At 41.6% G+C, this 27849-nt stretch overlaps 2 protein-coding genes across 2 annotated transcripts in view; one reads left to right on the top strand and one right to left on the bottom strand.

The window, feature by feature from the left end:
- Window positions 1–164: 164 nt before the first annotated feature.
- Window positions 165–4862, bottom strand: LOC123645701. Its single transcript, XM_045562138.1, has 4 exons — window positions 4750–4862; window positions 4040–4655; window positions 1781–1837; window positions 165–1601 (listed from the first exon to the last, which is right to left on the bottom strand). Exons 1-4 carry the CDS (start codon window positions 4860–4862, stop codon window positions 1464–1466), a joined length of 924 nt encoding a protein of 307 aa, XP_045418094.1. The 3' UTR covers window positions 165–1463.
- GNA14 (G protein subunit alpha 14) overlaps window positions 3886–27849 on the top strand; it is a 176396-nt gene continuing 152432 nt past the window's right edge. Inside the window, exon 1 of the mRNA XM_045562604.1 lies at window positions 3886–4984. Coding sequence (XP_045418560.1) covers window positions 4861–4984 — 124 coding nt within the window. The 5' untranslated portion in view covers window positions 3886–4860. The remainder of the gene's footprint in view (window positions 4985–27849) is intronic.

Genomic DNA, 27849 nt, shown 5'->3' with positions numbered 1-27849 from the left:
TATGCTTCTATATAATTATCAGAGCATAAAAAAGTAGAGAAAAATATATACTAGGTTGTGACCATTGGGTCATTCAGGATGAAAGTGATTAAGTGGAGAGGGGAAAATCAAGCAAAAAGGAAAAGAAAACAAGTACAATAATAATCTCCAAATTTCCTATTTTAAAGATTTTTATTTCTTAAATTCTTGAGATCCTCAACTCCCATGAAAAGTCAGATTCAAAAACAAACAATAGTGATTCCTGCCTACTCACTGTCAGTTGTGTTTGAAGCAGACTTCATTGTCTGTCACTCTAATCTTTTCAGAAGTTACATAACACACAGTTTGTGGTCTTCAGGAAGAGTATTTTGAAGCAACATGTTGACATGTAGATTGCCTTAGAAAAATAGATATCGAGTACAACCAACCACCAGCTTCAATTATTACCCATTCATCTATTTCCCACCATTGCTCCATCAACACGTACCTACCAAACTAGAGAAGATTGTGGGGTAGGTAGAAGTCAGGTGGAGGAAGGACTCAAAACATTTTAGAGAATACATTGGACACAGAAAACTGAATCAAAAATTGGTGACATTCAGAAAAATGAATTAGAAAATTTGGAACCATTTACAACAACCCATCTGTGATATGGACAAGCAAAGCCCCATTAATGAGGGATTTGCTGAAGAGTTGATACATATGCAACTAAAACAAAAGTTTTACGAAGCAATAATATAGGAAGCATACCTTGACATTCTCGCTTTATATTTTATTCTTTTTGCTTAAACAAAAAAATAAAAACTGGTCACAACCCAGGAATGAGTCACAACTGCAGTCTGAAAAACGCTGACATACAGCAGCAGAGAGCATTAGTATTTGTGCTTTGGGAACTTCCTCAAGGTCATATTTTTACTCTATGTTACTTGTTAAAATTCTAAGATGATACATTTGTAAAAGAGAACAACCTCTTTCTAGCCATCTACTTGCACATTGTCTTGAGGTTCTGAACTAGAAACAGGGCAGTTATTCTAAGAGGGCAAGTGGCAAACTGGGGGCAGGTCACATACACAAGTTCTTCCTAAATCATACATTTGTTTGTTGTGGACTTGGCTATTGATTTGTCATTGTCTTCCACCATGGGAACCTTCTTTTCTTCATCTCAGACTAATTCTTCTTGGAGTCAATTTTTATTCATTCAACTAAAATTTGCTAATTAAGGAATATCAGGATGAACAAGAACAACTCTCTCTCCCTGCGAGTAACTCATGGATTAGGAGCAGAGACAGGTGTAATAGGGTGAGATGTTGAAGAGAGGACCACGGGAGGTGTCCAGGCAGCAGCAAAAGATGGGTCTAACTGACAAGATGGTTTCTCAGAAGAGATGTGTTTGGAAAAGAAATGACCTAACTTTGGGGTGAGAGATGGCATTCCTGGAAGAGAGAACAGTGTGCACCGAGCCATGACATGGAGAGAACTCGAAGTTACATTTTGTCTGGAGTTCTGGGAAAGTGATGGGAGATGAGGCTGAACAGGAGGGAGGTTTGCAAAGGGTTCCCTGTGCACATCTGTAGACTTCTGGAAGCCTCCTGGTCCAGGTGACTCTGCATTCCCACTGTTCTCTGGGAGGAAGCAGAAAGAGGTTGGTTCAGACTTCCGGGTCTCAGTCTTACTTTTTTCTGCTAGACTATAAGTCTATCTAAAGTCTGGAATTGTCTTATTATCTGAATCCTCAGTGTCTGGTACAGGGGCTGGCACGGACCCAATAAACACTCAGAGGAATACCAGACAATTAGCTCACCCTTAGAGCCCAGCACTTGGCAGGTATCTGAAACTCATATCTCGTTTGTGCTCTAATCTGCAAGAGGAATAAAATGGAATTGCGGCATTTTTGAAATAATTTAGAAAAACAAATATTCTTTTTTACTAAGAACTCTTTTAAAACTACCTCTTCCTGGAAAGATGTTTCAAACGAATTCATAACTTAAAATTATTCTCATCCTACCCTCCAGATTCTAAAGATAAGGAAAATAGAGATAAATAAAATATAGAAGTATAAAAATAAGCGGCTTGTAATGTCCCAGTTTTATATTTCTCACTAGCTGCCAATGCTTAATAACAACTTTAAATTTGTGATTATTTTTAAATAAATTTCTTATAGGTGTGAAATCATCAAAGAAATAATTGCATATTGGAGTTGGGTGATCCCTTTGAGCTTATTCTTGTTTATCCCTCTCATTTTATGGTTAAGGAAAGTGAAGCCTAAATAACTTTATGCAAGTTGCCCCAAATAATTTTCTAGCAGACAATTAAAATCAACTGAACAGTTATGACTCAGAGCCACTTGACTTTTTTGATGCATGTTCCTTTAGTCTCTTAAAAATGCATGTGTATTATCATAGTCAAATTTGTAGCATAATGTTTATATTTTTGTATCTTGCCTTTTTCACTCAATATATTTTGAGGATTTCCCCCAAATCTTTTGTTGTTGTTCACATATTTGTTACTCACATATTCACATATTTAATGGCTACATAATTTCATTGCATGGATAAACCATAGTTTATTTGACCTATTCCCTATTTTTGGACATGTAGGTTATTTTGAATTTTTGTTGTCATTAGGCACGAAACCTTTGCACATAAATCATGAGGCTTCTTTGTGATTCTTCAGGGAGGAATTATCGGTTTGGTTAAAGGGGATGGACATAGCTAAGGCTTCAGATACATGTTGCCAAGTTGACCACCCCAAGAAAGTTGTGCAGATTTGCCATAATCAATATGTTCCATAACTCTTGAAATTTTAGCAGCTTTAGACCTAGCAGGTCAGTTATTCCAGTTAACTTAGGGTTCAAATTTGCCTTAGTTTTAATCATTTAAAAATACAAATAATTATGTTGCACCCCTTCATTATTTTGAGAAGCCAAGGGGTCTTATTCTCAAATTGCAAATTCATCTGTAAGAGCTACCAGGGACAACAAATGATTAAATGGCCAAGGATCAAATTAGAAATGTCCAGGGGTTTTCCTGTAGAGGTCACTGTTACTGTTAATTTATGCCTGCAAAGAGACTAAAATAGTCATGCATTTAAGAATGCATGCGCATTCATTTGTAACGCCCGATTTGTCTACATTTCTTAAACTGTAAGATAAATAAGACCTTGCAGCCAGATAGCACCACAGTGCCAAGTTCTTTATGTAATGACACATACCACTCCACTCAATATGCTCATCAGTTTGAATTGATAAAATATACGCTACTCATATGAAAGGCACTTAAGGCTGCTCTTACTAGAGGAAGCATTAGCTAATGGCCTCACACCATAAAGTGTTTACATGGCACAAGCTGATTTGAAGAGAAGGGAAAGAGCATTTATTGCTGTGGCCGACAGGGTCCTCTCTCACCACCTTCTCTTTTCTGCATCAAAATTTACACAGACAAAAGTCCGATGTAATCTGCATTCTATGGTGCTATTTGAGTACAAAGAGGCGCTTTTTAATTTTTAAGTTTTTATTAATGCTGCTCAAACATGATCCCGACGTCCCAAGAGCCAGGCCAACGTGCCAGCGCAGACGCAATCGCAAGGCGGCTGTCAGGCTCCAGGGCTGGGGCAGGGAACTTGACAGGTGCGACCGGGAACCTGTCACCCCTTTCCACAAAGCAGAAGTCTCTGCCACCACGAGATGCAAAGCACCCAGCCACTCTCCATTCCCCGCTTCCCCACCTCCCCTGCCCCGGAGGCGTAGGAAGGGCTGGGAAGGAAGTGCTGTTTACCCTCCGCTTTTTATAACTGAACCCAGGGGCGGCTCCTCTCCCGGGCCGACCCGGGGCTTTGGCCAAGCCCGGGCTGGGCTGGGCGTCCGGGAAGCGGAAGGAGCCCGTCTAGGAAACCGGGGTGCGTGTCGCGCGGGGGCCGGTGTGCAAGTCTCAACTTCAGATCGGAGGGGAGACCTCGGCCTCGCCCCTGCGCTCTGTGTCCCGCGGCAGACGCTGGCTCAGCCTCTCTCCTCTCCGCCCGCCCCCGCCGCCCCCGCCGGGCTGAGTGGGCGAAACTCACTCACCTGTCGCAACCCGGATCTGGCGGGAGAAGGACTTGGCGGCCGGAGGGCGCGGGTTGCAGCCATCTCGGCAGGCGGCCCTCCCGGCGCCGGGACGCCACGGCCTCGAGGCAGCTGTGGGGGCTGTTCTCGGAGACTCGAGGGCCCCCAGCTCGGGCCCCCACTTACCTGTTCGCTCTCCTTTGCTCCTAAGCGCCGTCGGCTTGGGGCGCCCAACTCGGGCAGACGCCAGGGCTGCAGGTTCGAGACGCTCCGCCTCCTCCTGCCACTGAGAGCCCCAAGCGCCAGCAGAAACCCTTGCACTCGGTCTAGTCTGCGGTCACTGCTGAGGTGTCCGGAACTCTCCGGGCAAGGGCTGGCCAGGTCCTTTGCCACCAACCCGCGCCGCGCCTGCAGCCCGCCTGGGACAGCCCGGGCCCGGGAGATTCCACTCTTCCCCCGGGCGCCGACGCCCCGACTTTCTACACGCTGCCTGCGCCCGCCTGCCTGGCCGTCGGCTCCTGTGCCAAGACACAGTCGCGCGCAACTTTCCGGGGCCAGCAACGCGCCCCACCTCGCGGCTCTCCCGCCTCCTCCCCGGAGCGAGTGTGGGGCTGGGCGAGCCCGGATCCGGGGTGCACTGGAGTGACCTCAGCGCTCAGGATTCGCCCAAGCCTCAGAGCCGACCCTCGAGGGGGAGTGAACCCCGGAGGTGCGGGCCTCTTACTCTGAACCTCAGATCCGTCCCCGTCTTTGCTTTCCAAACCCCAGTGCCCGACGCGTCCGGGCCGGGCGGAGGCTCTGGGCGCTCGGGCCGCCTCGCCCCGTCGGGTGCCGGGCGCGCCATGGCCGGCTGCTGCTGTCTGTCGGCGGAGGAGAAGGAGTCGCAGCGCATCAGCGCCGAGATCGAGCGGCAGCTCCGTCGGGACAAGAAGGACGCGCGCCGCGAGCTCAAGCTGCTGCTGCTGGGTGAGTGGCTGCGCCTCCCGACTCCCGCGGCCCAGTCCTCCGCCTCTACCCCCGGGCTCGCGGACGACCCCAAATTGGGGCCTTAGCAGCCTGTTTTTTGCATCTCAAGCACCCCCTTCCCCTAACCCTAAAAAAGGCTGGAACGTGTAACACTTGACCTCTTGTGCGCCGTACCTCATGTGCTCCACCGTGCCCCTCTCCCTGGGGCCTCGTCCGCGCCTCAGCCCCCAGCTCGCGGCCGCTGGTGGGGAGCCGCCCGACTCACATCTTGGGTTCAGCTCTTGCTCTGAGCCGTGAGCTTTCAGTTCTAGATGAAGTGCATTGAGCGCCAACCGTGTGCCGGACCGTACTGGGTTCTTATGGGCGTCTCCACCTGGTGATGTGGGCAGGTGATGTCCCCATTCTACAGAATTAAAAAGAGAGGCCCAGAAAATTGACAAATGTGCCCTGATTGAGAAAAGGCAAAGCGATACCAGGTCAGTCGTGGGGGTGACGCCCATGCCAGCAGCAACTCTCCTGACTCTGTGACCCCTTAACGCCTGCCTGCCGTGGGTCCCTTTGGCCAGGCCTGTCTGCTTGCAGCGGCCCCAAACCTCCCCCGCCCAGCCGGGCTCAGGCCCCTCCTGGGATTTGGTTCTGCCTCCCTGCCGTCTGCTGCAGTTTTCATCGGGCTCCTTTGGTCTCTCTGCAAAGGTCTAGGTAGGACACCCACTTTCAAAAACAGAAAGAAAACAGTTTAAGATTTGCCCAATTTATGCCATAAGGCAAGGATCCCACCTTTAGGACGGTCTAGAACACTGTTCGATCCATTTGCTGTTTGAGGAATACCTCAGTACCTTTTCCTTTTAGACTGTGATATTAGCTATTGATTTTTTTTTTTCCTGAATAGCTACAAGTATTACAACTTTTTTCTCTCATCCCTCCCAGGCAGGAATCCTCTCTTATACCATCTATTTATTCATCTTCAGTATAAGGTGTCACCCTCCCAGAAGGCTTCAAGGAAAGAAAAGTGGATCTAGTTAGTATAAAATAGACGTTTTTAGCCAGTACTGCCTTCAGACCTGGAGGAAGGAATACCCTTGCACTTACCCCTTGGGTTTAGAGGCCATTTCTGGCCTTCAGCAGGCTGTGCCCCTCCCCACTGGGCTAGGAGTCTGTAGATCCAAGGGGGCTGGCTACGCCCCAAGACCCAGATGGAATTCCCTGCCCAAAGGGCTGCCAGCCTCCTTCTACAGCCTGAACCCTAGAAGGGTGGGCACACCTGATTTCTGTGGAGTGCATGAAGGGGCAGCTATTTGCTGGGGTTGTGGAAGAGCTTGGAAGTGTGGGCTGAGTGGGGGTGGGGGGAGACCACATGTGTACCCAAGAGGTCCCCTCAGAGGGAAAGGAGCCGGGGTGGAGAGGGAAGGGGTCTGTCCATTGCCAGGGCTGCTCTTTCTCCTCTGGCCCATCGCCCTGAGGGCTCTGGGAATTCTAAATTGTACCTGGCCTTGCACGCTGTTATAAAACTACCTTTGTCATAGGAGGAGGATTACATGATAATTTGCTAGCTTGATTAACATTTTAAAGTAATTATGTGGGCCTTTCTTTGTTTGCCCCAGGCCCCACAAAGAGAATGGGTGGGTGCTCCTGGCCTGGCTTTAGTTGCATATGTGCTTTTTCTTTTCAAGGGCAGGCTGAACCCTGTATCATTTTCAAATATTCTGATTTGTGTCAGTGTATGAAGTATCGTGTCCAGAATACACCAAAAGCTTGACGAATGCTGGCTCTTTGTATGAAGAAGTATTCAGTAAGCTAAACTTTACTTAAGCCTATTTGTTTGATGTAAAATGCTTGCATTTGCACTCAAACTAGTGGAGAATGTTTGTAGGTAAATTGTTCTCCCTGAAAGTCGCATTTAACTCAGGTGGCTGGAGTATCTTCTTCATCTTCCAGGGGCCCTTGCCCCAGCCCTCTTCCTGTACCCTGAAGGCACTGCCTGATCTCCCAAGACCCCCAGTTTCATCTTGCCAAGCCGTTGCTAGCACATCCTCTTAGGGACAACTTTCCTGTGAAAAATAGTTTACAAATCACATAGAGCTATCCAAGGATGGACTTAAAAACCTCCGATTTCATTCAATCTGTAAGGGAGGGGGTCACAGTTCCATTTCTTCTTCTTAAGATAAAGAAAGAGGCAATGACATAGGAATCAGGGAAGAGTACGTGCTGTTTTGTCTGAAGTCATGCAGTTTTCAGTGAAAAATTCACCCGAGTCTCTATAGTGGGTGGATTAGATCGTCCACTGCTCAGGCGCCTCAGCTGAAAACTCCACTTTGCAAATGGGAGTTTGGGATCCTATATAAAGCATGGCATGACCCGAAAAGCCATCAGCTCTTTCACCATAAAGCATGCTTTTGCAACAAAACGATAGAGAATGTTTCCGAAGTGCAGCATCCTGTTTGTGCTTAATAAAAGCACGGGTCAGTGGCCAGTCGGGAAAGATAAAAGCTGTTGTTTGGTTAAGGGCAGTAATTGCAAGATGTCAGAATGTTGCCTTCTCATCAGAAGGAGATGGAGAAAATAAAGGAGAGAGTTGAATTTAGTAGAAAGAAATTCCTTATCAGTTCCTTGGATAAAAGTAGGACAAAAAGGAGTTCTGATAAGAACACTGATGGGTACTGGTCAGTGTAGGAAGAAAGTGCCAGTATGGTAGCAATTAAATGGGGCAAAATGTGATCTTTTGTTCATTTTAGTGTTCAATGAAGCTTGGTGAAGTGTTGCTTGTTAATTGGGTTGAGTGTCTTCAGCAACTCTGATGGCTTAATTTTGGATGCTGACCTTACCTTGGAAGGAAGGTAAGGTCTGGAAGGAAGGGGAATTTGTATGTAACTTTTGCTGGCTGTATTAATTTGCTAGAGCTGCTATAACAAAGTACCACAGACTGGGAGGCTTAAACAATGGAAATGTATTTTTTTCACAGTTATGGAGGCTGGAAGTTCAAGATCAAAGTGTTGGCAGGTTTGGTTTCTCCTGAGGCCTTTCTCCTTAGCATGCAGACAACTGCTGTTGGATTAGGTTGGAACTTCAACATATAAATTTTGGTGGGAGGACATAATTCAGCCCATAACACTGGTGTGGAATATTTTCGGGCCCCAGTGAGGTATTGTTTTCCATTTTAGTTGACCAGTTGTAGGTTGCACAGTAGTTTGTCTAATTTGTCCTGGTAATGCTTTATCAGAGATGCTTTGCTTCGAGTTTCCCTTAGTGTTTTCTGAGCCATAAACTGATTTTAAAATCCCTCTTTCTACTCATACCAAAGAGTTGAATATCTGGCTCCCTAAAAGTTTCATCAGATTGGTTATAACACAATCTGACTTTAGAACTAGCTGTCCTGTTCCTGGGCAGGACGTCCATTTGAGGAAATGGCACAGATAGTGTGGGTTTCATGGTAGAAAGTGACAACATTGTCTTGCTCTGTGAAGAAGGAAAGGGGTGAAATGGTAAACATGTGCATGTTCCTTCATCTTAGCTTAGTTCAATTCAATAGACTTTTCCAAAGTGCGAGGCATGGTGCTTAGTGTGGGGATTCATTTCCAAGGGCTGCGTTGGAGGAGGGTAGTTGACAAACGATCGTTACGAGGAACATAGTCCTAAAAGCTTAAGGTAGATGGAGAGGTGGTTCAGGCGGAGTGTAAGGGCGGAGCCTGTGGAGGAGGCATCATCTGGGCAAGAACTTGAAATATGGGGAGGGCAGGACACTAAGGACCATCTGCATGCTGGGGCTTGGGTGAGAGATGCCCAAACTCTCCTGACCTCCCTAGGGACGTTTCTGAGGGCAGTAAGTGGTGTTCTTAGGATCTGGGATAATATGAAGGACCCTAGGGGACAGATATCATTGAGTTTTTATGTTTTATCTTACGCAGGTATGTGGGTATTGTGTTCACTATAAAATAGATGTTACTATAAATATATATTTTATATATTTTATAAAATATATATTTAACCATAATATGCTTCAGAAAGGGGGACTGTGTGGCTTTATCTGTGGCTTATGTCTATCCTGGCTGGAATAAACCAACCTCACCAGCTATATAGGCACAGTCCACTTCTGAAACATAAGTAAATTTAGCCTTGATACAATTATTTGTGTCCTATCTGTTACTCTTATCCCAGTTTTGTCAGTCGACCCCAAATGTCCTTAGTGGCATTTCTCCTCCCTCCAGTACAAGGGCCAGTGTAGGCTCAGGGCTTGCATTTGGTTCTCATGTTCTTTTAGTTTCTTTAATGGAAGCTTTCCCCTGGCTCTTATTGCTTTTGTGTCATTGAATTTTTGAAGAATGTAGTCCCCTGTCCCGTTATGAACGGGGTTTTCTCATTTGGGATTTATCTGATGATTTTCTTATGGCTAGAGGTTCCAACTATGCTTTCTTGACTGGAACACCGGGTAGGTGGCGGTGTCCTCCTCAGGAGTGGCGTCTGGAGGCACGCCATGTCCCTCTGCCCCTCAGTGATGATGTTAAATTTGATTGCCTGGTTAAGATGTTGTCTGCTTTATCCACTGTATCATAATTTTGTGGAGAGACACTTTCCAAGACCGTGCAAGTACCCTGCTCCTCATCAAAATGTCCCTCTGGATTTAGTCAGCTATTGAGGACTCCTGCCCAATCCAGTCTAGAACGTGATGGCTGCAACTCTAGCACACTTTCCGTATTTGCCAGTTGGCCTTGACATTCTGCTGCAAGATTCCCTTTGCCCCTGTTTATTTCTTTGTTTATTCATTATCCATACAGACTCACGAATCCTTACTTTCTTCCTCCAGTGGTTTTTACTTCGTTACTGTTCTGAATCATCTTGGTGCTCAAACTGTACCAGACATGTGCAATGAGATCCCCTTCAAGCTGGCTCCTGTGTCGCTGTGACATGTCCCCGTCATTTTTGTTGGACACGTCCTTGCTTTCTGGTGTAACAATATGCTCCAGGCTCATCTTGTCCCCATCCTTCGCCAGCCAGGGAAGAAATCAGCCATCTCTCCCAGGGGCCCCGGTTGCTTTTAGTGGAGAACTACACCTTTTCTTTTAAGATGTTCAAGCCACTTGAAACAAAGATGTGGAGTACACTAATTCAAATTACTTACCAGTGTAGTATCTAAGTACCTGAAGAACCAAATTTCTAAATCATGTTGTTAGAGGATGAAATTTTTACGGCTTTAATGAGTCTAAAGCTGTGAGCAGATATAAAACGGAAAAATCTGACGGTGGAGTTTGGCAAAAAGCAATGCAACAAATGTCTTAACTCTTAAAGGGTCTTTTTTTTTTTTCTTTTAAAAAGATACCTTTTAGTCTATATCATCTTTTGCTTTCTCTTTTCATGTGATACCAAAATCACAAGGGAGAAATATTGTAAGAACTCTCCTCTGTAGGGCTGTAAGGAGAGAGGTAGTGATTTGGGGAAGTCAGAGAGAGGGGTTTTCAGTGAATGATTGTAGCAAAGTAAGATGTTACTAAAGACAGAGGTTGAAATTCAATCAAAGAGGGAACTTCGTTGGAAGGATTCTCACCAGGGTATCTCATGGCATTAAAAGAAGATTTGAATAGTAAAGACTGGGAAAGAGAAAGTGCCAGGGAACTTGCAGTGGGGGACCCTTCTCTAGGGCACAGCCAGCAACAGGACTTCCACACCCTCACACCCGGTGTTATTAGACCAGGGTGCACTCTTGATCAATCAGTCCTGGCCAGGGGGTGTGCATCACAGACATGGCTGTCACCTGAGTATGGGTGGCCAGGCTGGGATCCCTGTGAGCCAGGCAGTCGTGGCTGCAAACACCATCAGAGGAAGGAAGTGCACTAGCAGGAATCCAAGGGCTGTAATGGTGGAAGGGACTCAAGAGCCTCTGCAGGAGCCCTGGCTTTCATTATGCGTGATTGGCTCTCTGCTGAGGGGTAAATTAGCTGTGCCTGGGTTCTTGGTTGTAGATTATGTAAGCAGAAGAATAATTTATTGGAGAGGAAGCAGGAAACACAGAATCGATGGGAATTGGACAGCAGGCTCTGTAAAAGGACAGGATCCAAGGGACTCTGGACGCAGCAAACACTAGTGTTGGACGGGGCTGCCAAGGACGCAGCCAGGGAACTTCACCACCCTGATGGTTGCTGCCGCTGCCAGACGCTTACCTCCACAGCAGTGCTGCAAGTCAGCTGTGACCATCTCCTGCACCCTGTGTCACTTTTTAAATAAAATCTCAGGCCGTCTGATTACACCAGCTTGCTAGGGAGAGGCACCATGCCATGGTGGTTAGGAGCACATTGTTTGGAGCCAGACTTGCTGGGTTTAAAATCAAGGCTCTTCCACTGATGAGCTGTATGCATCCTTGAATGTATGTCAGTTTTCTCATCTGCTAAATGGGAATAAGGACTCTGTGAGGTTATGAGAAGTAAATGAGTCATTATTTTTAGTGTTTACAGTACTGCCTGGCACATAGTCAGGGCTATTTATTTTCAGTGCTTGTTAAATAAAATTCTGACAGCCTGAAGCTCCCACTATAGGGAAGGGGCTGGGCTGCCTCCTGCCTTTCTTAGAATTCTTCCCCCAAAGGAGAAGGGTACTGAGATTCTGGGCATCCCCAAATGACAAAAGTCTACAACAAAAAATGTAAGGCTTTCCATAAAGAAAGAAATAAGCCTTTTCTAAATGGATAGGTAAATGCAAACTCGAAGTAAAATCTAAATGTAAGCTTTCAGATAAGGGGATCACGAAAAGGAGGCAGATGTCTTTAAATATTAAGGTGTATTTAATATTGCTACAATTAATTTCTTGAATATTTTTTATCATGCTTTTATTCTATTGGGATATGAACATTCCACACATGTATCCTATTACCCCAGGAAACTGCTGCAACCCATCTACTGGCATTGTCTCAGGTGGCAAACATTTCCCAAATCTCACCACTTCTTCCCATATCCGAAGCTGCGATCCGCCTGCGTTATTGCAATGTCCTCCTGATTTCCCACTGTCCACATTTGCCCCTTTTGGTCCATTTTAAAACTTAGATCATATCATTACCTTGCTTACACTCCGCGCCTTACATTATACTTGGAATGCATTCCAAACACCTGCCCACCTCTCAGAACATGTGTTGTATCCTTCTTCCTCTGGTTCATTGGATGGAAGCCGCACTCACCTCCTCTCCATTCTTTGAACACATCAGCCTTTTTCTTACTTCTAGGTCTTTGGTCTTGCTCTTTCTTCTTCCTGGAACATTCTTTTCTGTTCCCCTCTCTTGCTCCACATATATGGCTATTTCACTGTTACCTTCACATCTCAGCTCAAAAGTTTGTCTCCCTACGAGGCCTTTCCTGATTACGCTACCTGAAGTCATCCTTGCACATCGTACTCTTAGTTGCTCAATTCTATTACTGGGTTTTGTTTCTTCATAGCTTTTATCTTGGAATTAACCTTAAATTCTTATTTGCTTACTTGTTGGTTTGTCTACTCCCACTAGACTGCAAGCTCCATGCGAGTGGGACTGTGCCTGTCTTCTTGTTCCTGTACCCTGGCACCTGAACCAACACTGTGCCTGGTACGATTTTTATAATCGCTCAATGGTATGGCATGAGCACTGACAAGACAGAATGGTACTTGGCCAATCAGAAATGACATAGGCCAGTTGACTATAAAATATCAAATAGTTTTCAATGAATACATGTTGAGATTATGGGTAGAAAAAGCAAGCACTCATGATTATTCGGAGTCCTGTCATTGCTTAGTTATAAAACTAGACCAGATATTTAATATATTGGTCTTAGTTTCAATGTTTTTTTTCCTGAATAAACTTTTGCATATAAAATAATAGAGTTGTAATAAAAGCTAAAGTTTTCTAGAATATAAACATGAAACAGAAGCACTGCCTGTGTGATATGCTTCCTTCCTGTAATCTCAGGATTAATTATAATAACAACAAAAATAATTTTAACAATAGAATGGCTAAACAAAGTTAAAACATACTTTTTAATTTAAGAAAGTTATGAAAATTACTTATGGGATTGCTGATAGGGTATGAAAATTCATCCCATATGTGGTTTGAATTTTGCAAAAGTTAATTTTTCTCTGCAGTTTATGGGTGAGGTTAAGTCAATATCCACTCAGTTGCTGGCAACCGTAGGTTTCAGGGACTGGAACAGCTGGATCTTGCTGTTACTCTCCCCTTCCAGCAAGTGCACTTAGGTTTCAACAGTCCATCATAAAAAGGGTCAGGGTGAAGGGAACTGGGTGACATTCTCCGATTTGAGGAACAAAAAAGGAAATTAGCAAGCAAAGAACAGTGAGAAGAGATAAGACTTAGAAAGCTGAGAGTTAAAGCCAGAAGTCTGATTCGTTCATGACCCAGTTCCTCTTAATGAGAACTGTTTTTTTTTTCTCAAGAAGTCACTATTCCAGTAGCATCTAAACATCAGCAGTAAACGTGTCTGGAGTCCATGGCTCTTCCCCTGCCTCCCTTTTCCTCAGCTCCAAAACGTAGTTCCCATGTGCTGCTAGCCCCCCATCTGGGCCGGTGCCTCCCACTGCAAGGTCATGATAGAACTACCAAGTACCTTCAGAAGGGCTTGTGCAGAGGAGGGTCAACAGCATGAAGCACCTGCTGGCACCTCTTCTCAGAGAGCAGGGACCCAATGTGTGGCCATAACTTAGCATTGTGAGATGCACAGTGTGTTTAGGCCCTGGAAACCTGAGTTTCTTTTTTTGGTGAGGGGAAGCTCTGAGTTATTGAGTATAACCATGAGCAAGACATTTCCTCTGAATCCCAGGATCCTCACCTGTAGAATGAAAAGTTTGGACCAGGTAACCTGGTCTTTCCAATTCTGTCATTAGGTGTTTTATACAAGTGGTTCTCAAAGTGTGTTCCTAGGATGAGCAACATCAGCATCAGCACCTCCTGGGACTTTGTTAGAAATGAGAGCTCTCAGTCCCCATTATAATTCTCCGAATCAGACATTCTGGAGTGGGGCCAGCAATCTGTATAATAGTAAGCCCTCCAGGCGATACTATTACACACTCAAGTGTGAGGACCTGTTTTATAGCATTGGCCTGGAGCTCAGGAGCTGGCCAGCCTCTGATCGCCACTCTAGGCCCTAAACCTAACATTTCAGCAGATTTCCAAGAGGCACCCAGGGCGGGCCTGCCTAGGAGATACTCTGTTTCTTGACGTGGAAGCAATCTCTCCTTCATCCGTGTGATGAAGGGTCTTCGGGGTCTGGGCTGGGCAATGTGGAGGGGTTTCAGCATTTGTCCCAAAGAGGAAGAGCAGCACATATGTACATCTTACCTTGGCAAGAGTCATTACAAAAAGCAACAAATGTTCACATTTGCATGGATCTTTGCACTTGGATGTACCATTTAAAAAGTTGTATGCCTATAAACTGCAACAGCTTTATGGATAGTAACTGTTAAGTAGTTATCTTTCTACCATGGACTTGTGCTGCTGAGGAAGCATATTCCAGTAAGAGCCATTGTATATTAGTCTTTTCATTGAAAATTCACCCTCCATGGAACACTGGTTGGTGCTATGGTTTACATGTTTGTCCCCTCCAAATCTCACACTGACATTTGATCCCCAATGCTGGGGGTGGGGCCTAATGGAAGGTGTTTGGGTGATGGGGCCAGATGCCTCATGAATAGATTAATGCCCTCCCTGGGGAGTAAGTGAGTTCTCACTCTATTAGTTCTCCAAGAGCTGGTTGTTTAAAAGAGCCTGGCATCTCCTTCCACCCCTCTTGCTTCCTCTCTCACCATGTGATCTCTGCACATGCTGCCTCCCCTTCACCTTTTTCCACTAGTGGAAGCAGCCTGAGGCCTTCACCAGATGTAGATGCCCAATCTTGTACTTTCCAGCCATCAGAATCATGAGCCAAATAAACCTTTTTTCTTTATAAATTATCCAGTCTCAGATATTTCCTTTATAGTAACACAAAACAGACTAAGACAGCCGGTATTGGGGGTACATCCAAGGGGTAATAGTCCTGGTTGTCAAGTTTGCTTTTGAAAAACTAAGTGACTTATAAATTATCATGTTTTGTACTTTTTTAAATGACTGAGATAAAAAAGTATAATTTATTTGTGTATTGTTTTGCCTGACAGGCATATTCTGTATTGATGGTCAGTTGTCAATTATCATCAAATGGCTCATCCTTGCCACTTCTCTCTTGAATCTGCCATAAATAAAACCTTCCTTTTTGATTAACTCATCCCCAGAATTTTTGTTTCCATTTCTCAGCTACTGTATAATAAAAAAATAGGCTACTTTTATTACTAACAAAAATCCAGTAAATGAAGGTGACAAATCATTTTCAGAATCATCATCTAATCTACATATTAGTAAGTCACAGTAGTCCAAGTCAGTGCCACTCAAAATGCAGCTGTGGACCCATGTGTGTCTGTGTGCACAAGACCATCACAGAATTTGAGAATAGGCACTGAGAAACTTTCATAGCAATTTAGCATTGCTATGGCATCAAAGATTATTTTCATTATTTTTCATAAATGTATCTGTGTTCAACTCATCGGAAATTTTTAAAAAATTAGTCCCTTACCACAGAGTTTGAGAAACACAAGTGCAAACCTTCATTATACAGATGAGGTGGAGAAGGTCTAGAGACTGAGGAGACTTGGTAGATGTCACAGGGCTCGGTGGTCAGTAGCTAATCAGCAGAAGAGCCAAGGTTCAGTCTGAGTCTTCACGCTGAATTTCTTAGTTTCAGAGGCAACACTGATGATAAGACATGCTATTACTGACTTGAAAACAGCCTTTCCAGAAAGCATACGCCACCATCCCAAATATAAACATCAATGCAAAGGTATCTAACCCTTAAAAATGTTAAATTGTATGGACATAAGTCTTGGAATCAAGGATATAAGTAATTTAACTTTCTCTCTCTGTTTCTTAACCAGATAGTACAAATTTAAAACAAAGCAAAACTGCTCTAGTTGTTAACATATTATGGTATTTGCTCTCATGAAGTCAATTTAAGTGCTACAATTAGACTAGAAAAGAGTCCTCTGCGTATTGCCATCAGCCCACTGGCTTCTATTTCAAGTGGTCTTATCATATGAGATCTCGGAAGGAGTTGCTTCATGGAATGGTGGGATGTTATATATAAAGAAGATTAAAAATAAAAGAGCAACCAAATGTGTGGGAGCTCCAATATATGCCATCACTTGCTCCAATATCTGAATTACTGTGGGTGGGCCAGAGCTAGGCAACTGATGAGTCAAGGAAGAGTTTCACATGAGATGTTGAACCCCAAGAGGGCTTTGCTCACCTTCAAACCCAACAGTGCTAAACCCAGAGATTAGCTCAAATACCAGTTGAATGAATATATGTTTCTCTTTTTAGTGGTTGACATGAAATACCAGTTGAGTAGTACGAAGAATTCCTTCTGGTAGCTGGAGGCCTCTGTTGTTTGGGATGGCCTAGGAAGGTTCGTAAAAGGAACACATGGCTGGGCTGGGCCTGAAAGAAAGGAAAATTAGAAAATTCCAGAATTGATTATTTTCTACATTTCCAATATCTTGACTAATTACTCATGTTGAATATGTACATATGCCTTGATTAGTGACATCAAGATATGAAAATTGAACCTGGGTCCCAGAAGTGAAATGAGATTTGGAAAATGTATTTCTTGTATTTCCATAAATACTTTTCCTAGTTATTGTACATGGTAAGATTTTGATAAGTAACCAGAACTATAGTTGAGAAATTTGCTAATTGTTCTTTTCCGTTACTTCCTTCTGAAATAATTTGCTCCAGCCAGAATCCAGAGGGTCTTTCTTGATTCACCTAACACAAATAATGGAAGTGGCAATAAGAAAGCAGCGACATTTATACATCCAGTCATTATTCTAGGTATTTTAAATGAATGATCTCATCTATTCCTCACCACGTTTGAGGTGTAGTTAGTATTTTCCTTTCTACTCTGCAAATGAGGAAACTGAGGCCCTGAGGCAAGTTTCACTGGCCAGAGCAGAGCCAGGGTTTGAATCAGGCAGTCTGACTCCACGGCCTCGATTCTTAATCACGGTCCTGCTTCTGTCTCCTGGAGCCAAACATCTCACCAAAATCTATCCCAGTGGGATGAATCTCTGCGGTGCCCACTTCTTGCCATCATCTTTGCCATTCCACTTTCCCCCATCTCTTGTCTGGATTACTTCATCATCTCCCACTCCCTAGCCAGAGTGATCTTTTAAAACTGTGAATTGGATAGTTGTTTTCCTGCCCAAAACCTTCTATGCTTTGGGTGCAGATCTAAAAATCTGTGTATGGTCTGTGACCCTCTGTCTGTCCCCTAACAACTCGTCTGCCATTATTCCCTATCATGACTCAGTTCTAGCCACAGACCCTTCTTTTAGTACCTTCAATGGGCCAAACTCATCCTTCTTAGGCCTCTGCACATGCTGACCTGTCTGCCTACAACACTCTTCCTTACTGGTCTTGTAGCTAACTGCTACTCATTTTCAGATGCATATTGAATACCCCTTCCTCCTGGAAGCCTTTGCTGGCTCTCCAATCCAACTTAAGTCCCTCAGAACATTGTCCCATAGCACCTTCTACATTTCTTCTTAAAAATAGCACTTATCCTAGCTTGAAACTCAACTTACCATCCTTCTTCCCCACTAGACTAAATTTAATTAGTGTAAGGAGTGTTATAATCACTGAATCCTCAGCATCTTGTGTAGTGCCTGGGTATTCCATCACATTTCCTACATGGACAGATAGATTACCATTTAGTGTCAACATTATTGCATAAAAGAAAGGATGTTTTAACTCAAAAAGTAGAAAGAGCCTTATAGAGAATAACATTTTAAATCTAATAAATATAAATTTATAATCCACTCACTAATTGTTCTTTTTAAAATTTTACTTTTGGGCTAATGAAAACTTCATTACATACTGACATTGGACCATGGACCAATGTTCTGGAGCCAATGATTTATTGTATGCATATTATTTGTTTATGAAGCTTTCATATTTTCTTATGCACAGAAGAGAACACTCTCAATACTTTTTTACTTTTTTTTTTTTAAACATAAAAAGCAGCATATTTGTGGCAGAGATTGCTAGCAGTCTCCTGAATATCTGTTCTTTCCTCCTTCTGTAATACAAGACATTTTATCTGGGTACATGGATACGCAGCTAAAAACTATATTTCTTACCTTTCCTTGCTGCTAGATGTGGCCATGTGCCAAAGTTGTAGCCCATGAGATGTAAACTGAAGTGATATAGGTAATTTCCAAGTTGTGACCTTAAAAATAAAGGAGCCCTTCTATCCTTCTAGGGAGGGATGCTGACTTGATGGTAGGAGCTGCAGCAGCCTCATTTTACCATGATATGGAAGTAGGATGATGAGGATGAAAAAGCAACATGACAGAGGGGCAGGTTGGGAGGGGGGAAGAGAGGATGGGTATATTCACACCTGATGGGTGCAGTGCACACCATCTGGGGGGTGGACACACTTGTAGCTCTGACTTGGGCGAGGCAAAGGCACTATATATAACCTAAACATTTGTACCCCCATAATACTCTGAAATAAAAAAAAAGCAATGCGATAGAAAATGCCTGCATCTCTGAGACCATGAAGCTGCCATATTAGCCCTAAGCTATGAATGATTGGACCCCTTTTAAATAGCAACTAACTGGGTATCCTAGCTAATAAAATATGATACACTCTGTTTTGCCCTTAGCTTTTTAATACTCAACTATATATCTGAGAGTTCTTTCCAAATCATATACAATTCTAAGGCAGAAAAATCAGACTCTAATATGGGGGAAAAGGGTATAGGATGATGTTATTGGCCAACCAGTGGGCAATGCTCTGTTGGTGTCTCTCATTCTCTTACTATCATTGATATCGTAGCAATATATGACATACTCACTGTTTTTTCTGCAACTGAGTTTTTAAATATTTGACAGGGGCCTTCTGTGAGCAAAGAAACATTTGTAGCTGCTTGCCTTAATTGATATTAAATTTCTTAAAGCTGAATATGAAATATATTATAAAAGCCTAGTTTTCCTAAGCCTTTAATGTTTATTTTAATTTTTTATTTCAAAATATTATGGGGGTAGAAATGTTTTTGGTTACATGTATCAATTTTGTTATGCTTGAGTCAGGGTTATAAATCTATTTTTTTGATGTGGAAAAAGCTAAGTGGATTTTACTTAATTCTTTAATTAGTTTTCAGTTTACTACTAAGTTAACTTCACATATTAATTTGGTTAATAAATCTCACTCTCTTAAACATTCCAAAACTGTTTATAAATGTAATAAATTAAATAATCACATTTATACTGTTAATTCTTATAGATGAATCACAGCTCTGATAGATTATTTAATATCAGATTTAATACATTAAATAAGGAGGCCATTAAAATATCTCAGTGCTGACTAATGTTTATTATACTTATTTTAAAGTTTAACTTGAGAACATCATTACTATATGTTTGATTTACTTATTCTTATTTTCACCTTTATGTGGCTTACAAAATTCAACACGACCAGGAAGAGATTTACAATCTCGGCCCAAGAGTTAGGACAGTTCTTCAAGCCCGTACATTTTCTTGCAACCCAAAGCATCACTTATGTCTTTATTCCAGTTTTCTGGAAACTTTTAATCACCCAATTCAATGATTAGATTCTGTACCCACACGACCTGCAATGGCAGCTAGTTTGTTCACTATCGCATTTGTGTTGAAGGAGTTCTACACTTGCTACATTTTTTTAAAGCTGTTTCACAGTCAACATCTCGTATTCTTTTGCTGTCCCTTAGTCCCCTAACTTAAAGTAAAGAAGAAAAAAATTAGATCTCAGGATCAAGAGATGAGAGATAGGATTTCATTTCTTTTTTTTTTTTCTTTGAGACAGAGTCTTGTTCTGTTGCCTGGGCTAGAGTGCCGTGGCGTCAGCCTAGCTCACAGCAACCTCAAACTCCTGGGCTCAAGCGATCCTCCTGCCTCAGCCTCCCGAGTAGCTGAGATTATAGGCATGTGCCACGACTCCTGGCTAATTTTTTCTACTTTTAGTAGAGACGATCTCACTCTTGCTCAGGCTGGTCTCAAACTCCTGACCTCAAGAGATCCACCCACCTCGGCCTCCCAGTATTACAAGCATGAGCCACTGTGCCCAGCCATGATTTAATGCTTGTTGTCTATATTCTGCTTTGGAGATACTGTGTTTGAACACATCTTATCAATATAATATTGTTTATACATGTTTCTTCTCTTTCATTGAACATTTTAAGCTATTTAAGAATGAATTAGAGAACAAGATGAAATAGGGCGAATGAAATATAAAGCCCTAGTCACAAACTATAAGCCTACTGAAAACCCCGCCACCTGGCAGCCTTCAAAGCAAGTATTTGTGTTTAAATCCTGCTTCTTTGTTCTAAAATGTCTAAAAGTTGACAGAATCACCCCCTTTAATATCTTCTCCCTGCCTTTTTTTTGTTAATGTGGAATTGCAGATGGTCTATAGGTTGCTCATGCATGAAGAAACTGTTTGCACTTTCCCTGGCCATTGTCAAATTGCCATTCATTTTGGGTAATGAGGAAGTCTTTCTCCTTTGCCTAATATAATTTGGGTCTGTATCAGCGTTTGGGGCAGGTGGAGGAAAGGAGGAAGAGACTGGTTTATTTGACATAAACACATAAGGATAAGACTGGACACTAAAGATGTCTATCAATTAGGCATGACACAGTGAAGCCAATTCATTCTGAGTGTGTGTCCGTGTGCTTACAAACATGTATACACACAAACCACCAGATAAATTGAAATTAGTACTTACAAGGCAATTTGAATTTGCCATTAGAATAATTAAACCACTTCTATCTGCAATGTAATTATATCTTGGTGTAAACCAGAAAATGACCAGAAATTTATCATGCAAGAAAAGTATCTTCATTTGTTTAGTTAAAGTGTTCCTCTTGAGCATCTGAATTTTCCATTTAAAGTTATCTTTCTCTTTAAGGAGGATCATGATGACCAAAATAGAAGGGGATTTGTTTTTAATTATTATGATGATTAGGAAAACTTAAAAATATGTTAATTATATTATGATATCTGCTAGAGCTATAATTACAAGTATTTTTTCTAACTTGTATTTTTTCCAGAATTCTAAACATTCCTTATTAGACTTGCTGCATCCTCTGCTTAATGAGTTGCTTTTCCCTTTAATACCTATAAACTTTCAGCTACCTGAAAGAGTTGGATGCTGTCCAAAGCCTTATGGATGAGTTGCCAGAAATCTTTGGTATAAGTCATAATACGGCTTCTAATGTGCAGTGTGAACTTCAGCAAGCCACAAAATCAGAGGCTCTTTATCAGTAAAATGAGGAGGCTGGATTCATGCAGTCTCTACATCCTCCTAGCCCTGAGTTTCCGTGGTAACTCTTCAACCATAGTGGAAGCATTAGTTACCTTGATCATTTAAGGCAGACGCTGACTCTGTGTGTGTGTATGTGCGTGTGTGCGCGTGTGTCTGTCTGTGTAGTGTGTGCATGTAGTATATGCCTCCAGTATAACCTAGGAAATAGTATCCAGTTTCTGTTTTCCTTGGTGTCAAATGGCAGAAATAGAGTTCTTCATATTGCTTTGTTCTCTAACAGTGTTTGAATTTTCATGTAACAAGAAACTTCACATGTGAAATAATCTCAGTGTATCAAAACAGGTTTGTCAGGGACAGAAATGAATTGGTAGTCTGACTGGTGCTTCTGACTGGTACATTTCTATTAACATAAAAATGACTCATGGACTAACACTATTTATCTTTAGCTAAAAATCTTCTAGCTTCAATTTATTTTTTACTGAGGCAACACACATTGTACTCACCAAACAACCTCCCATCATCTGCCTCCCTCACTTCAAACCCCTTCAAGTCTCCATTATCCACCATTCCACATTGTTTCCATGTTGTACACATTACTTAGCCCCCACTTATAAGTGAGAATATGTGGTATTTGTCTTTCTGTGTCTCAGTTATTTTGCTTAAGATAATGGTCTCCAGTTTCATCCATGTTGCTGCAAAAGAAATAATTTTATTCTTTTTAATGGCTGAATAGTATTCCATTGTGTGTGTGCGTGTGTACAGACACACTACATTTTCTTTATCCAGTCCTCCATTAATGGACATTTAAGTTGATTCTATATTTTTGCTATTGTGAATAGTCCTGCAATAAATATATGAATGCAGGTATCTTTTTTATATATTGATTTCTCTTCCTTTGAGTAGATACCTAATAGTGCAATTGCTGTATTGTATGGTAGTTCTATTTTTAGTTCCTTGAGAAATCTCCATGCTGTATTCCATTGAGGTTGCACTAATTTACATTCCCACCAACAGCGTATAAGAGTTCCCTTTCCTCTGCATCCTTGCCAATATCTGTTATTTTTTATTGTCTTTTTAATAATAGCCATTCTCATGGGTATAAGGTGATATCTTATTGTGGTGTTAATTTGTATTTCTCTGAGGATTAGTGATGTTGAACATTTCTTCATATACTTGGTCATTTGTGTGTCTTCTTTTGAAAAATGTTTATTCATGTTGTTAGCCCACTTTTCAATGGGTTTATTTTTTGTTGCTGTTGAGTCGTTTGAGTTCTTTGTAAATTCTGGATATTAGTCCCCTGTCAGATGTATAGTTTGTAAATATTTTCTGCCATTCCACAGGTTGTCTGTTCACTCTGTTGATTATTTCTTTTGCTGTGCAAAAGCTTTTTAGTTTAATTGAGTCTCATTTGTCATTTTTGTTTTTGTTGCCTAGGATTTGAATTTTTTGCTTAGACCAATGTCCAGAAGAGTTCCCTAGGTTTTCTTCCAATATTTTTATAGTTTCAGGTCTTACATTCAATTCTTTAATCCATTTTGAGTTGACTTTTGTGTGTCATTAAAGACAGAAGTCTAGTTTCATTATTCTGCATATGATAATCCAATTTTCCCAGCACCATTTATTGAAAAAGGTGTCCTTTTCCCCTGTATGTGTTCTTGTTGACTGTGTTAAAGATCAGTTGGTTGTACATATGTGGCTTTCTTTCTAAATTCTGCATTCTGTTCCATTGATCTATGTGTCTATTTTTATACCAGTACCATGTTGTTTTGGTTGCTGTAGCCTTGTAGTACAGTTTGAAGTCAGGCAATATGATGCCTCTAGCTTTGTTCTTTTTGCTCAAGATTGCTTTGGCTATTTGGGCTTTTTTGGTGAACTTTAGAATTTTTTTTTCTAATTCCATGAAAAATGATCTTGGTATTTTGATAGGGAATGCATTTAAGCTTTAGATTGCTTTGAGCAGTATGGTCATTTTAATGATATTAATTTTTCTGATCCATGAGCATGAGATGTTTTCTATTTGTGTCATCTACAATTTCTTTCATCAGTGTTTTATAGTTTTTCTTCTAGAGATAGTTTTCACTTTCTTGTTTAAATATATTCCTAGGTTTTTAAAAAATTTTTATTTTTATTTTTTAGAGACAGAGTCTCCCTCTATTGTCCAGGCTGGAGTGCAGTCATAGCTCACTGCAGTCTCAAACTCCTATGCTCAAGTGATCCTCCTGCCTCAGCCTCCTGAGTAGGTAGGACTATAGGCATGTGCCCCCAGACCCAGCTATTTTTTTTAAATTTCTTGTAGCAGTGGTGCCTTGCTCTATTGCCCAGGCTGGTCTCAAACTCCTGGCCTCAAGTGATTCTCCTGCCTCGGCCTTCCAAAGTGCTAAAGTTATAGGCATGAGCCATTACTCCTGGCCTAATCCTAGCTATTTCATTTTATTTTGTTTTGTTTTGTTTTATTTTATTTTATTTTTGTAGCTATTATAAATGGACTTGTCTTCTTGATTTGGTTCTCAGCTAGATTATTATATTAATTTATAATCTTTCTACTTTTTTGATGTAAGTATTTAATGATGTAAACTTCTCTCTTAGCACTGCTTTTGCTGTATCCTACGGGATTTAGTATGTTGTGTTTTCATTTTCATTTGTTTCAAAAAAGTTTTACATTTCCACCCTAATTTCTTCAATGATCATTCGAGAGCATGTTATTTAATTTCCATGTATTTGCACAGTTTCCAAAGTTCCTCTTCATATTGATTTCTAGCTTTATTCCACTGTGGTCTGAGAAGATACTTGATATGATTTCAGTTTTTTTAATTTGTTAAGTCTTGTTTTGTGGCCTAACTTGTGGTCTATCTTGGAGAATGCCCCATTTGCTGATGAAAAGAATGTATATTCTTTAGTTGTTGGGTAGAATGTTCTGTAAATATCCATTAAGTCCATTTGGTCTAAAGTTCAATTTAAGCCCAATGTTTCTTTGTTGATTTTCTGTCTTGATGATCTAACTAGTGCTGTGAGTGGGGTGTTAAAGTCTTCCACTATTATTGTATTGTTGTCTATCTCTTTCTTTAGGTCTAGTAATATTTGTTTTGTGAATCTAGGTGCTTTGATGTTGAGTGAATATATTTAGGATTGTTATATCCTCTTGCTGAATTGATCCTTTTAATAAGGCCATCATTATATAATGACCTTGTCTTTTTTTTTATTGATTTTGATTTAAAGTCTGCTTTATTTAAGTATAGCTATTTCTACTCACTTTTGGTCTCCATTTGCATGGAATATCTTTTTTCTACCACTTTACTATCAATCTATATGTGTCTTTATGGGTAAAGTGAGTTTCTTATCCACATCATATAATTGGATCATGCTTTTTTTTACCCATTATGTCAATCTACATCTTTTAAGTGGACCATTTAACCCTTTTGCATTCAAGGTTAATATTGATATGTGAGGCTTTATTCCTGTCATATTATTAATTATTTTCTAGTTGTTTTATAAATTCTTTGTTTCTTTCTTTTTTTCCTCTTTTTGTCTTTCTGGTTTGATGAAATTCTCTCATGTTGCCATTTGATTCCTTTCCCTTCTTCCTTTGTGTAATTGTTTTATAAGATCTGTGAGTTTTATAATTCATGCGTTTTCATGATGCTGAATATCAACCTTTTGTTTCCATGTTCAAGACCTCTTTGAATATTTCCTGTAGGGTCAGTCTAGTGGTGACAAATTCCCTCAGTGTTGGCTTTTCTCAGAAAGACTTCATTTCCCCTTTATTTATGATGCTTGTTCTGGCAGAATATAAAATTCTTGATTGAAAGTTTTTTTATTTCAGCACTTCAAAAATGCTATTTCATTCTCTTCTGGCATGTAAGGTTTCTGCCGAGAAGTTCGCTGTTTGTCTGATCGGGTTTCCTTTATAAGTAACGAGACACTCCTCTTGCTATTTTAAATTTTTTTCTTTTACTTTGTCTTTAGTCATTCTTATAATCTGCTATGGTGAAGTCCTTTTTGCAATGTATTTGCCTGTAGATTACTGTGCCTCTTGTATCTGGATGTCTATCTGTCTTGCTAGACTTGGAAAGTTTTCATCAATTATTTCTGTAAGGAGGTTTTCTAAACCTTTTATGTATCTCATTTCTGTCAGGAATACAGATAATTCATAAGTTTGGTTGTTTTTTTGTAGTTCTGGATATCTCAAAGGCTTTTTCCATTCTTTTTTCTTTATTTTTGTCTGACCTTGAATTATTATTTTGTCTGACTGGATTATTTCAAAAGTCCTATCTTCAAGTTCTGAGATTTTTTCTTCTACTTGGTGCAGTCTATTACTGAAATTTTTAAGTGTATTTTGAATGAGATTTTCACTTTTGGCATTTCTGCTTTTGTATTTTTTTTAAAGATATCTATCTCCTTGGTAAATTTCTCGTTCATATCCCGAATTGATTTTCTGATTACTTTGTATTGGTTTTCAGATTTCCCTTATATCTCATTGAGCTTCTTTTAAATCAACATTTTGAATTCTTTATCTGGCATTTTGAGGAATTCTTTGTGATTGGATCTGTTGCTGGACAATTGTTGTGGTACTTTGGTGGTGTCATATTTCCTTGCTTTTTTCATGTTTCCTGTGTAGCAGTCAGTCACTTCTTCCAACTTTGTAAAATTACTTTTATAGAGGAGAATTGTCCTAAAGATGAATATATGTTGTTGGTTGAGTAGGACATTTTCACTTTGATTTTGGGTGCCTGTTATAGCATGTGATCTTTGTTTGATTTCTTTGGCAGCACACAGGGTCAGTAGTATCTGTATTTCCTCAGTACCTTAGGGTATGGTTATTAGTTGAAGCTGTGGCAAGGTTTTGCTGGGGACTTGGATGCCAAATGAGCCAGTCTTCAGGCCCCAGTGGTGGCAACTGTGGGCTGAGTGTGCCTGTTATTAGGCCTGAGAGCACAGCCCAGTGTTAAACTCTCAAAATGGCGCCCTGGGCCTGTGACCAGAGAGGGCAGGGCCCTGCTCAGGCAAGTAGCATGGACAAAAAGCTGTGGGCAGTGTGGCCTGCTCAAGTCTCAGTCTCACAGCAGCCCATTCCAGGGCAGTGCGTATTGTCTTAGGTGTACATCAGAAAGCTTGATTTCCCTGTCTCTTCCTGGCTGGGCAGTGGCTACAGCAGCATCAGCCTGAACTCCAGCCAAGTGCAGGGTGCAGTGCTGTGTTAAACCCTCAAAATGGCACCTTAGGTCTGTGACCTGGGAGGGCAGGGCCCTTCCCAGGCAAGCAGCATTGGCAAGAAGCTGTGGGGAGCATGGTCTGCTCACATCTCAGTCTCAACAGCAGCCAGCAGCAAGGAAGTAGGGACCATCCCAGGGTTGCATGCAAGTGCTGGTCTCTGCTCTCCCTCCCTGAAGCAGTGCATCGGCAGTAGCTGCATCTGTAGATCCCTGGTATCTAGGCTTTCAGAATGGTGCCCAGCTAGGCTCGGATGCTTGTGATATTCTCTGTGGGTTCCCTTTCTGGAGCAACATCTCTGTGCAGTCTGCAGGCAGCTCACTATGTTAGAGCTGAGCCCCGTGTGAGTTGAAGGGTTCTCCCATAACCAAGGTTGTAGAAGCCCATTTCAGAGTGTGAAGCCCTGGGGCTTTCTCGCCTACTGTTTCCCCATATCCAGGAGATTCCCCTGGCTCTCAGCCAGTCCCTGGCTGAGCAAGCTGCCTTGAACCCTCTCCTTACATTTGGGGCTCCCCCATTACTCCTCTGGTGAATCCTAGCATTATTTCCCAGACCACCTATTTGAAATGTGAGTATCTATGTACTTTTCTGGTTTTCCTTCATGGAGAAGGCACATACTACCTGCATCTAGTCAGCCATCTTGATCCTCTGCTTTAAAATATATGAACATTTAATAATATTAATAGCAATAAACTTATAGAGCATTGACTATATTCCAGACACCATTCCAAGGGTTTTATATCTATTCATTCATTTCATCCTCACAAATTATTGAGATATGCATAGACTTTCTCCATTTTACTGATGAGGAAGCTGAGGTAACGAAAGATTAAATGAACTGCCCAAAGTCACATGCAACTAAGTGTGGAGAAGAGTTTCAGGGATTTCTTACTTTTCTGTTCCTCCCTGCTGCCCCTGGTAAAGAATTCCCTGTAGGCCAGGTGCAGTGGCTCACTCCTGTAATCCCAGTGCTTTGGGAGGTTGAAGCTGGAGGATTGCTTAAACTCAGGAGTTTGATGCAAGTCTGGGCAGCATAGTGAGACCCCATCTTTACTAACAAGAAAATAAAATCAGTAAAACATTAGCTGAGTATGGTGGCACATGCCTGTAGTCCCAGCAATTTGGGAGGTTGAGGCAGGAGGATCACTTGAGCCCAGGAGTTTGAGGTTGCAGTAAATTATGATCAGGTCACTGCCTTCCAGCCTGGGTGACAGAGTGAGACCCTGTCAAGAAAGAAAGAAAGAGAGAGAGAGAGAGAGAGAGAGAGAGAGAAAGAAAGAAAAGAAAGAAAGAAAGAAAGAAAGAAAGAA

This window comes from Lemur catta, chromosome 10 (assembly GCF_020740605.2).
Source record: "Lemur catta isolate mLemCat1 chromosome 10, mLemCat1.pri, whole genome shotgun sequence".
Classification (NCBI taxonomy): Eukaryota; Metazoa; Chordata; class Mammalia; order Primates; family Lemuridae; genus Lemur; species Lemur catta.
This window is presented reverse-complemented; position numbering and strand designations above follow the sequence as displayed.

Coding starts and splice junctions, on each gene's coding strand:
- LOC123645701 (XM_045562138.1), bottom strand. CDS start 4,862: ATGGCGCGCCCGGCACCCGACGGGGCGAGGCGGCCCGAGCGCCCAGAG. Junction 4,656..4,749: donor AAGACGGGGACGGATCTGAG/GTTCAGAGTAAG, acceptor AGGTCACTCCAG/TGCACCCCGGATCCGGGCTC. Junction 1,838..4,039: donor CCAGATCCGGGTTGCGACAG/GTGAGTGAGTTT, acceptor TTCCTCTTGCAG/ATTAGAGCACAAACGAGATA.